Source organism: Echinops telfairi, unplaced genomic scaffold, assembly GCF_000313985.2.
Source record: "Echinops telfairi isolate 266 unplaced genomic scaffold, ASM31398v2 ScPeMD7_7459;HRSCAF=8497, whole genome shotgun sequence".
Classification (NCBI taxonomy): Eukaryota; Metazoa; Chordata; class Mammalia; order Afrosoricida; family Tenrecidae; genus Echinops; species Echinops telfairi.
In genome coordinates, this window is record NW_022111359.1 from 1526049 (window position 1) to 1537991 (window position 11943).

At 41.5% G+C, this 11943-nt stretch overlaps 1 protein-coding gene across 1 annotated transcript in view; it reads left to right on the top strand.

Moving 5' to 3' along the window:
* The window catches only part of LOC101663996 (zinc finger protein 420-like), a 13823-nt gene extending 3014 nt beyond the window's left edge, over positions 1–10809 (top strand). Inside the window, exons 2-4 of the mRNA XM_045300159.1 lie at positions 5559–5685; positions 6599–6749; positions 7507–10809. Coding sequence (XP_045156094.1) covers positions 5559–5685; positions 6599–6749; positions 7507–9274 — 2046 coding nt within the window. The 3' untranslated portion in view covers positions 9275–10809. The remainder of the gene's footprint in view (positions 1–5558; positions 5686–6598; positions 6750–7506) is intronic.
* The last annotated feature ends 1134 nt before the right edge of the window (positions 10810–11943 follow it).

The window sequence follows — 11943 nt, forward strand, 5'->3', positions numbered from 1 at the left end:
CACATCTATACATTTGTTGCCCTCATCATTCCCAAAATTCGCTTGCCTCTTGGGTTCCCGGAATCAGCTCATTTTCCTTTTTTTCCCCCTCCCCCGCATCCTTGCTTTTCAATACTTTATAAAGAAGTCTTGATTAGCAGATTTACCCAGTGCAGTGTGTCTTCTGATCTCGATTGTTGCTTCCGTGATCATTGATTGTGGATCGAAGCAAGACAAAATCCTTGACGACTTCTATCTTTTCTCCATTCATCAGGATGTGACTTAGTGGTCATTTGTATCGATGACAGCTTTGGAGACACTATGGGTCAGTTCTGCATTGTCCTACAAGGCCGTTATGAATCAAGAATTGACTGCACAACACTGGGTTTGGTTCACTCGACTATTTAATAACATTAGAATCCTAAATAACCAAATTTTCAGTAGTTTTATTATTATGAACGTGATTCCTAGGAAAAAACAGTTAAGATCCAATTGATAACATTTTCAAAAAGTACAATAAGGATTAGCTGAAACTGTGCTTTTCCAGTGGGTAATGCCTTCAGATTTCAAAGCCACATGAAGTTTGAAGGTGTGCTTTATGAAGACCTGTTCTCTCTCTGATCTTCACCCAGCTCTTCTTTCGACCCCAATCTTTCCTTGAGTGCCCACTGTATTACTTTTGGAAGCACCTTGCCAAAACAAGCAGATTACTTCAGCTCCTGTGTTACACGAAAGATAGCATCCGACTTACCCTTTTTAATGTACAAGTTAGCCTTGCAACCTTTTCCTAGCAGTACACACCAAAATCAACTCCAAGCTCCGTGCCGTTGAGTTCACGCTGACTCATAGCGACCCTGTAGGACAGGGTAGACCTGCCCTTGTGGGTTTGTGAGATTGGCACTCATTCCAGCAGTAGAAAGCCTGCTCTTTCCCCTGTAGAGCAGCTGGTGGTTTCGAACTGCTGACCGTGAGGTTAGCAGCACAATGTGCAATCTTAACTCTAAAGAACTACGGAATGCTACATCCAGTTGGCCTTAGCTAAAGGTGGTCTTCATTTCCAACCTCTTATTTTATTTTTTGATCGCCACATTCCCTTTGTTTTCTTGTTCCGGTTTTTAGCTCTCTGCTCACATGCCCCATGTGTTGTTATGTGGTGTATGCTCATTGATGTGCCCAGCATGTTAACTATGTTATTTGACTTTTTTGCCTGATAATTGGAAAAGCTGTGCCTGATCTTAGTCTGAATTTGATGCTTGCTCTGTCTCTCGAAGTTGTTTCTTTCTTCAGCATGACTGATAGGTTGTTGTTGAACATTGCAGATTATGAACAAAGTAAAAGGAAGTGGGATCAATAAACAGGCCTCTAGTATAAGTTATCTTTGTCCGACTGGCGGTAGATGGTATTTACTCGTTACTGTAGTTCTCAATGAGATGGGCCGACAGACACCGTAACTGCAGCCGTGGGCTCAGGCACAGGAACATTTGCAAGGCTGGTGCTGGACCGTGCAGTGTTTCATTGTGTTGTGTGTCGTGTCACTGTGGGCTGGAACTGACTAGATGGCACCTAACAACAACAACAACATTGAAAACCTTCTAGGAACCCCAGTTCCTCAGTACATGGAACCTCATGTCATTGTGGTACTGTTATGTTTGGGATGGCTTTAACACGTGCAATGTGGCCCACCCCCTGCCGTGGGGGAGGCGTTGGGATTTGATGAGCAAGGGCCTGGAGGGCTCGCCCCATCGCTCCCGGACAAGAGGAGCTGCTCTTGACAGCTGCTTTGTGTTAGCACGCAGCATGCAGTCTAGCAGGTTTTCTCTCGCCACATCTGGATGGTCATGGAGGGTGCTCTTTCTCACGGGGTCCCTTGGTCAGGGTCCAGGTTGTCACGGTGGGCTGTGAAGGGGCTGGAAATCTGAGGGAGTTTTAGAACGGTTCCTCTGGAGGCCTTGGTGTTAAGTGTGTGACTTTGTGGGTAATTTAACAGGTGAGCTGTCTGCATTTCAGCTCACTTACACATATGTGTGTCTGTGGGTGCATGTGTGGTAAAAAGTGCGTGTAACCAAACAGCGGCCAATCCAACAAGGTTTGCAGGGAAAACTTGCTGGGCTGCTTACTCTGTGATACCGTGCGGTCGTGTAACGTCATCCCCGCCACCACCCAGGCCGCTGTGCTTGTGTCACAGGGAGGGTCAGGGTCCCTCACGCCCTGCCGGCTGTCCGCAGTCTGTGAAGGTCTGCATGTCGCTGTGGCCCGGGGAGCGGCGCCTGGGCCGGCGCTCCGTAGTCTTCAGTGTGACAGCTTTCGCTCTTGGATCTTTTTAAAGGGACTTTTGCAGCAGATGTCCTCAGTGCAATAGGAAGTTTCATTGCACAAGAGCAGCTTACGTGCGCGTTGGTTGTGGATTTCAGTAAAATGAGACCCTGGGACCCTCGATGTCTTCTGTGTCATCACGGTGCTTATCGGGCCAGCTGTGGGCATTCTGGTCTGCTTCTGCTGAGGTCTAGTCCTGAAGACTGGCCGTTGACCTTCGTCAGTATGTGTTTTAAGCGCTCTTGAGTTTCCGTAAGCAAGACTATGTTTTCTCATACTGCAGGTTGTTAAGATGCTAATCCTGATGTGGTGTTTATCTTCTCAGGATGCAGAATAAATGAGTATGGTTAAAGGGTGCAGCCCTGACATGCATCTTTCCTGATTTTGAACAATGCAGTATCCTCTTGTTTGATTCAAATGACTGCCTCTTGGGCTGCTTACAGACTCCTCGTGAGCACAATGAAGTGCTCTGGAATCCCGTTCTTTGCAACATTATCCCCAATGGGTTAGGACCCACGGAGCACACCCTTTTCACAGTATGTGAACGTAGGTAAACGCTTTTCTAGTGTTCACCACAATGATATCCCTTGTTCCGTGTCCTTATCTGAAGATACCTTGAGTGTTTGGGACTTCCTTGCCAATATACTGCAGCAACTGCTTTTAACTTATTTTCAGCCAAATTTTACTTCCTTGTAATATTTTTTCAGTGAATTCCCCATTTTATTCAAGGATTTTTCTTTGGATTAGGCACAAATGTTGACATATAGTTATCTCCCAGGTGATCGGACAGGTAGCTGTCTTTCAAATTTGTTTTTGTTTTTTCATTTTTAATCATTTTATTGGAGCTCTTACAGATAATATAACAATCCATCATTCAATTAAGATCAAATATAATTGTAAAATTACTGCCACCATCATTTTCAAAACATTTTCTTTCTTCTTAGATGCTTTGATATCAGGTCCCCTTTATCCCCTCCCTCCCCACCCTATCCCCCAGGAACCCTTGTTCTTGTGTTATAAATAGTTATTATTATTATCATTTGAACTATCTTACACCATCCACTGTATCCGTTCCCCTCGAGTGGGGTTATACAGCCATCTTTACTGTTGGTTCCCTCCTCCTCCTTTCCTTACCCCCAGGGAATCATTGCTCCCATTACTATTTTTTAGCCTCTCCCCCCCAATTACTATTTCTGAGGGTTTATCTATCTTGGATTTCATGAATCAAGCAATCTTTCTTATAAACTTGAATATTTGCAGGTCTAACAAGCTTAATGAGGTAAAACTGGGACCATAATATTAAAGAACTTGAGGATAGTTGTGTGTCATCAGTGCTATACTGCACTGTGCTGCACTGTGGATACATCTTCCCTCCCATATGGCCCTTCTGTGAGAGGACTGTCCAATTACCTTACAGGTAGGTTTTGGGTCTCCACTTTGTCTACACTTCTTCAAGTCAATTTGATTGCTTGTTTTTGAACTTCTGATACCTAGTCCCAATGACACCTGGAGCTGAGGCCAGCCCTGCAGCCCTCTCCGTGGTGTGGTCAAGCTGCCCTATGCAAGAATGTCACCCTTAAGGCATGGCACTATGGAATGTGAGCTATTCTCTCTCCCTTTCCTGTGGAGACATAAGCAGTCCTCCCTGGGTGGATTAATGCCCTGTTCCCCCTTTCCCATCATTTTTCTTCCCTGATCCCTCTGTGAGCATATGTGGGGGCGGGGTGGGGGGGTGGGATGTCTTTCCACACAGGTGTTACTTGCATCTTTTTTTTCCCCTTTTCCTTTTATTTATTTATTTATTTTAATGTCATATGCATCATTGTGTTTGATCTGGCTCTTGCCAGAGTCTCTGGTCTTCAGCCCGGGAACTGTGCTGTATGTGCATTTTCCCCTGTGCCCATTCTGTTATTTGTTCTTAGCTCAGTGGACTCATGTTGAACTTGCCCTTTTCTGCTTGGCTGACTTCACTCAGTATAATGTCCTCCAGCTCTTTCCACAAGATGGTGCTTCATTAGTTCATCGTGTTTTGTAGGGAGCTAGCACTCCATTGTGTGGATATGCCGGAGTTTTCAATCTATTTCCTCTATTGATGGAAATTTAGGCTATTTCCAATTATTTGCGATTGTGAACTGCACAGCGATGAACATTGGAGCGCAGATGTCTGCTCATGGCCTGTTTCTTATTTCTTCTGGGTGTATGCCCAGTAGTGGAATCGCTGGGTTGGAAGGTAACTCTATTTCCATCTGTTTGGGGTATCTCCAAATTGCTTTCCACAGTGGCTGTATATATCTTCAAGACCACCAGCAGCGAATGAAAGTCCCTACCTCACCACACCCCCTCCAACATTTGTTGCTTTCTGGTTTTTTCAATTGGGCTATCCTTGTGGGTACTAGGCTATCTCATGGTTGTTTTGATTTGCATTTCCCAGATGGCCAAATTTCTTCTCATTGATGAGTTCACACTTTCAGCATTGTGTTCATTTGTTGAAATGTTTCTGTTGGTTTTCTGTCAATTCCTGGTGGCTTATTTTTTACCAGAGAATTTTTATCAGCTTTGGACTTCTTTAAGTGCCATTGATTCTTGACCATATAGTACCTCCTGAAATGTTTAAATATCAGTCGATTCTTTTTGGTATCATTTCTAAGGGTATTCTACTTTCCTTATACTTTGACACTTCATGAAGCCTCTCACATGGTGCTCAAAAATCCTTTATCACTTCAACTTCAGGTGTGAATTTCTTCTTTCAGCTTGAGAAACGCTTAGTGTGTTCTCTTTTGGCTTTCTCACTCCAGGTCTTTGCACATCTTAGTGTATTAAAGTGTGTTATTTTGTCTTTCTGAGCTGCCCTTTGAAAACTTCTGCTCAGCTCTTATTTCATTGAGGGAGGGGGTGTTTCTCCCATTTTCTTTAACTACTCTCAGTTCAACATCAAGTTTTAGAGTTGCTGCAGACGTCAATTTTGATCCTTTCCTTCATTCCATAAAGAGAGAACAAAGACTGTACGTGGCAGTACTCAAAACTGTTGATAATTTGTGTCCGTGTTTTGGAAGTCTGAGACAGGGGGCAGTCAATAAGGAAGTGAATATAGTTAGTGAGAAAATTACGTGGATGAGAGTGTACTCTCGAGTAAATCTAGGTGGAATACAACTTCATTTTATAGCCTACACCCTACTCCCCCAGCCTGTTAACCTCACCTTTCAGTTCTTGTACACGTTGGAGTGCATGGTACCATGCTCTGATCCATTATGCGTGGGATGTTTCAGGAATCGCTGCTAATTGAGGATGTGGAAGTGGTCTTTAGCCAGGAAGAATGGGCGTTGCTGGATATTACTCAGAGGAAACTCTACAGAGATGTAATGACGGAAACCTTCAAGAACTTGGCTTCAGTAGGTAAGAATAGTATCAACTGAAAAAAATAGATGTTCCTTTAGTGAACAAAAATGTGTTACTCAATGACTCCTTCAGTTTCGGGGTGAAGAATGAGAATAAATAATTGAATAAACCTGACAAGAGTCCCGTCAATAGTGGAACTTAAGTATTTTGGCTTTCCCATGAATATAAAGACCTATGTTGTCAAATGAATTTTTATTTATATTGTAATTAGCAGCCCTGAAGTTTTGAAAGGATTCTAAGAGTAAGGTAAGCATCTAGTTTCAGGATTTATTTTGTGGTCCTAACAGTTGTGTTTGGAGACCTTGTAGAGTTTCACTGTGCTGGTTACAAGGGTGACATGATTATTTACCTGCAGATAAACTCATACCTACCCATGTTCCAAGACCTTGAAGAGCAGAGTATTGGCTCCGCATGAGGGAGATGATCATTGTCCTGCCCTCTCTTCTCTCGTGATGTGCATTTGTCTCTGAGAGCCATGTCAGCGATACCCTTTTGTGTTTCTGGAGGAGAAAGGAACAGTGGAGATGAGAAATTCCACTTGAATCAGTCACCTAGGAAAAGTCTCTTTTGTGTTGAAGACAGTACTTCACAGAAAACTTGAGCTTACTTTTCTGACTTTAGCATTTTTCTCACATCTGTAATCACAGAGACCTTTTTCCTCATTTAATGTTATATGGTTGTTGTAGCCAACATGTTTCTATCAAGCTCTCCTAATGATACTTATTTGTTTCTATGTCCTTCTAATCCTCATGGATGTATTTCTTAGCACATTATTTTTAACCATTACCAAATTACTAAAGTAGCAAAATGTGGCTAAGTCTGTCTTTGTTCACAGCAGCCTTTCCCTCATTAATAATTGCTCTCCTTTTTTGTTTCATATTGCAAACCTGAACTTGAATTACTGGTTCAGTGTCTAAAAACCTTAGTGATGGAGAAAAGTCATCCAGTGAACAGGTAATAGTGGAAACTCCGAAGAATAACACCTGGTGCTTCGTGTTGGGAGAAACCTCCGAATCAGGTGATAGTCAAGATCAGCTGAAAAAACAGAGGCGTGAGTTGAGGTGAGTGTCATTTATAGAAGAGAAATTAGTGCCCCGAGATAAAGTTCTGTGTTTCATCACAATATATAACTTACGTTTATACAGGCACACAAATATCTATATGAGCCTTGTGGGCACCCTGAGTTGCTAATTACAAAGGCAGTAGTTCAATCCCACCACGATTTCTACAAAAGAAAAAGGAGGCTGTTTTTCTCTCATAAAGCCTTAGCATCTTCTAAAAGCCCTAATGAACAGTGGTCCTCCCATGTAGGGTTGTTATGAGTCAGAATCAACTCGGTGGCAATGGGATTTTATTATATATACACACAGGTACACACACACACACATTCGTGGTGAAGTAAAGGATCAGTAAAAAGATTTTCAAAAAGATGTATTGATATAAAGACTGCAATTATGGGCCCAAACATAGCAACAATTTAAAAAATTGGTGCATGATCGCACAGTGTTTCATTTTATTGTAGACAGGATGGCCAGGAAGCAGGCCTGACTTGACAGGACCTAACAGCAACATATACATAAACCTAGCTATAAAGCTATATATTCAATGAATTTTCACAATACACTTACTCATGTTCATGCATAAGATATCAAGTATTTGAAATATATTTTACCTGGATACAATTATCAGGAAGCTATATATTTTTGAAAAAGTGATAAAGTAGTATTTTGACTAGATGATGGACAGGAACCTTACATGTTTGTTTAATAATTGGAAAATGGGAACAGATGTATTTCTAACCAAGTTACCTGTTTTTAGCAGAAGTCATACAAAAGAGAGCCTGTATGGAAATAACCAAGACAATCAGTGTGGAAAACCTGTCAGCTGGATTCCAGACCTCACTGCGTTACAAAGAAACCCTCCAGAAGAAAACCCTTTTGAGTGCTATGAGTGTGGGCAAGCCTTCGTGGATCAGTGCTCACATCATGCCACTTCTCAAAGCGGATGCAGTACTTGTCCGTGTAAGGAATGTGGGGAAGCCAGCAGTTCTCCCTCTTACCTCTCACTTCTCACCTCTATGACAACCCTTAATGGGAAGAAGCCCCTTAAGTGTAAGGCATGTGGAAAAGACTTCATTTGTACCTCAACACTTAAGCATCCTGTGACACCACTCACAAGTGTGAAAAGTTATGAATGCAATGACTATGGGAAAGATTTCTGTAGTTTGTCATCCTTTTGGGAGCATGCAAGCAACTGTGAATGTAAAGAATGTTGTAAAACATACAGTCAAACTTCATCCCTCATTTTAGATAAAAAATATAATAGAGATATGCCTTACGAGTGTAAGGAATGTGGGAAAGCCTTTTTGCACCTCTCAGCCCTCACTAGACATTTAAGAACTCACAGCGGAGAAAGGCCTTATGAATGTGGAGAATGTGGGAAAGCCTTTAGTGAGGCCTCATCCCTCACTAAACATATCAGAACCCACACTGGAGAGAGGCCCTATGAATGTAAGGAATGTGGGAAAACCTTTACGTGTTCATCCAACCTTAGCAAACACGTAAGAACACACAGTGCAGAGAGACCTTACGAGTGTAAAGAATGTGGAAAAGCCTTTACTGAGGCCTCATACCTAACTAAACATATAAGAACTCACAGTGAAGAGAGGCCTTACGAATGCATGGAATGTGGTAAAACCTTTAGAATTGCCTCAACTCTCACTAGACATATAAGAACCCACAGTGGGGAGAGGCCTTATGAATGTAAGGAATGTGGAAAAGCTTTTAGTCGACACTCACACCTAACTAAACACGTAAGAAGAATTCACGTGGAGGGACCTCGTGACACCAAGGAATATGGGAAAGGTTTGGATTCCGTAGCCCTTAGTATACATAGAACTCACACTGTAGAGAGACCATATGAATGTAAGGAATGTGGGAAAGCCTTTATTCATGCCTCAGCTCTCACTAAACATTTAAGAATTCACACTGAAGAGAGGGCTTATGATTGTAAACACTGTGGGGAATCCTTTAGTCGAGCTTCCACCCTTACTAGACATATAAGAACTCACACAGGAGAGCGGCCTTATGAATGTAAGGAATGTGGGAAAGATTTTAAACAGCTCTCAACCCTTACTAAACACATAAGAAGAACTCACAGTGAAGAGAGACCGTATAAATGTAAGGAATGTGGGAAAGCTTTTAATGATTCCTCAACTCTCACGATACATACACGGATTCACACTGGAGAGAAACCTTACGAATGCAAGGAATGTGGGAAAGCCTTTAGGCAGCTCTCAGCCCTCATTGCACATATTCGGACTTACAGTGGAGAGAGGCCATATGAGTGTAAGGAATGTGGAAAGACCTTCATTTGTTCTTCAACGCTCATAACACACATAAGAACCCACACTGGAGAGCGGCCCTATGAATGTAAGGAATGTGGGAAAGCCTTCAGACAGCTCTCAACTCTCAATAAACACATCAGGACTCACAGTAATGTGAGGCCCTATGAATGCAAGGCATGTGGGAAAGCTTTCAGGCAGCTCTCAGCCCTCAATGCACACGTAAGAACTCATAGTGGGTAAAGGCCCTATGAATGTAAGGAGATGCTAATTTTAGGTGCCAGAGACTCGATTCTGACTCTTGGGACCCTGTGTACAACAGAACCATCCTCACGATTGTTAATTATGTTGGAGCCCATTGGTGAAGCCAGCCGATCATTCCAACTTCTTAAGGGATATATAGGTAACCCTTTATACTTGACATTTGGGACAACATTGGGGGGTTTGTTTCATTCTTGATTACATAACATCAAATAGGAAATTTCTGGAAGTCTAAAATAAAAAGCAAAACTTCTCAGAAAACAGTACTGACTCAAAGAAGGGATCATTAAAGCCACTTTATGCATTTGGGGGAAATAATAGTTTCATTATAACAGTGGTGCTGTTGTCCTCCGTAGTATTTGCTGCTTCCTTACTTGAACTTAAGTTTTATCTGTAAGTCTTTGGCTATCTCAAAGGAGGCTGCAGGGAGTAACTTGAGAAATTGTGATTTTATGGTTTTTTAATATGTTATTGACAGTAATTTTATACACTGAAATACACTGAACTTGTATTAGTGTAAGTGTGTTTTACTCTGTTTCCATGTTTTTTACTCTGTTTCCATGTTTTTTACATTTGCTTTCATTCTTCCCTATTGTAATGCTAACTAAAAAACCCTTTATTGCTAGTAAGTTTCTATTGGGATAAAATTCTGAGAGAGTGTAAGTATTTTGATTCTCATCGTCCTTTGGCCTCCTAATTTTACTGCTCATAGATAATTTTTGGCTGTGATTATTATTACCATGCTGTTTAACACATAGTATTTTCTATTCCAAATTATTTCGTATATCTATATAAAACCTGGAGTTCTACCAAAAATTAGTTTTTTCTTCTCCTTTATTTATTTAATTGTTCACACCAAAATTTTAACTGGCGTTTTGGTGGTGGTGGTTTTCTGGTTTTGCTCAGTGTCCCACACTTAGTTATTTTGAGCTCTTAAGCTGTCGTTGGTTGCTGTTGATTTGGTTCTTATTCACATAACTCAAATACCATGGAAGGAAACACTTTCTTGCGCCAACTTCACAACTTGCTATGTTTGATCCTGTTTTATCAGTTGTGGGTGATGTCATTGCATCTTGTCACCCATCCTCTCTAATTTGCCAAGCAAAATGTCCTCCAAGGATTTTTCTCTCCAGATAATATGCCCCAAGTACGTGAGAAGTCTCACCATCCTTCTAAGGCGTTTTCTAGTTGTGCTTCTTCCAACACATAATCCATTCTTCTGATAATCTGTATTACATTTAATATTCTTCACCAGCAGCACAATTCAAAGGCATCAGGTCTTTTCTGTACTTCCTTATTCACTGTCCACCTTTCTCATGTATCAGAGCCCATTGGAGATACTGTCTTCAGCCAGGCACACCTTGGTCCTCAACGTGAAATCCTTGCTTTTAGGCATGTTAAAGAGATAGTTTTCAGCAGATGTATCCAATGCAGTCCATCATTTGATTTCTTTATTGCTATTTCTGTGAATGTTGATTGAGGATTCAAATAAAATTAAATCCTTGACAACTTCCAAACTTCTATCTTTTCTCCATTTGTTGTGGAATTGCATATTAGTATAGTTGTGAAATTCTTGTTTTCTTTAATTGAGGTACAAACTATACTGAAGGCTGTATTGGTTTTTCTTGTTGTTTCCATTTGGCACTACGTATTTAAGATTCTTCAACATCTCTTCCTAACTCATTAGTTTATTTTCATTTTCATTTTCATCCAAGTAAATGAAAATGAACGCCAGGAACAGTTATGAAATCAAAGTATATATTATATGGGGCAAATTTGCTGCAAAAGACCTCCTTAAAGTGTGAAAAGTCAAATATATAACTTTTAAGGCTGAGAGCTGCCTGACCCAAGCCATGGAATCTTACACCATCTCTTAGGCTGGACAATGTGAAAGCTGGAGATCGAGTCAGGAACACTGGGAAAGAATCGATGCCTTTGGATTATGGCATTGATGAAGAAGATTAAATGTACACTGGTCTATCAGAAGAATGGGGGAAAGGTGGGGCTTTCTACTCCGTAAAGAGTGACAGTCTCAGAAGCTCACAGATGCAGTTCTACCCTGCTGCATAGGGTGGCTCTGAGCCAGCCCCGACTCCGTGGCAGGGACTGTGGTCAGAAGAACAAATAAGCCAAGGGAGAAGTACAGTGGAAAGCTCCTGAATGGTGTGCCACACAACCCCAAAGGGCAACTTGTTAACAGTAGGAAAAGCTGTGTCAGTGAGTGGGCTGCCTGGGGACTTGATGCACAGTGTTCTCGTAAGCATGTGCTTCAGTGAAATTAAATATTTAAAGCAAAAGAAGACATGGTAGCTCTTTTTTTAGTTTTAAGTTTTAATGGTACAGGTTGCACAATCTTTCAAAGTTACTTATCTTGTGTTTTCTACGAGCTTGACATTTGTTTTTGTTAGTTTTGTAACACATGTCAGTGTTACCATGTTAATGATCTTACGTGTAGAAATGCGTTTGTACATTCCCAATGGTGCACAGCCTTCACCCTGTTTGAAAACAATCCCATCCCCCCAAGGAAAAAGTCCGTACCCTTTATCAGTATCCGCCTGTTGCCTCCCTTTCAGTTCCTGGGAACCACTGGGAACCCTTGGTCTCCGCATTTGCGTGTTGTGGACATGACATAAAAATGGAGCCATGCAAGT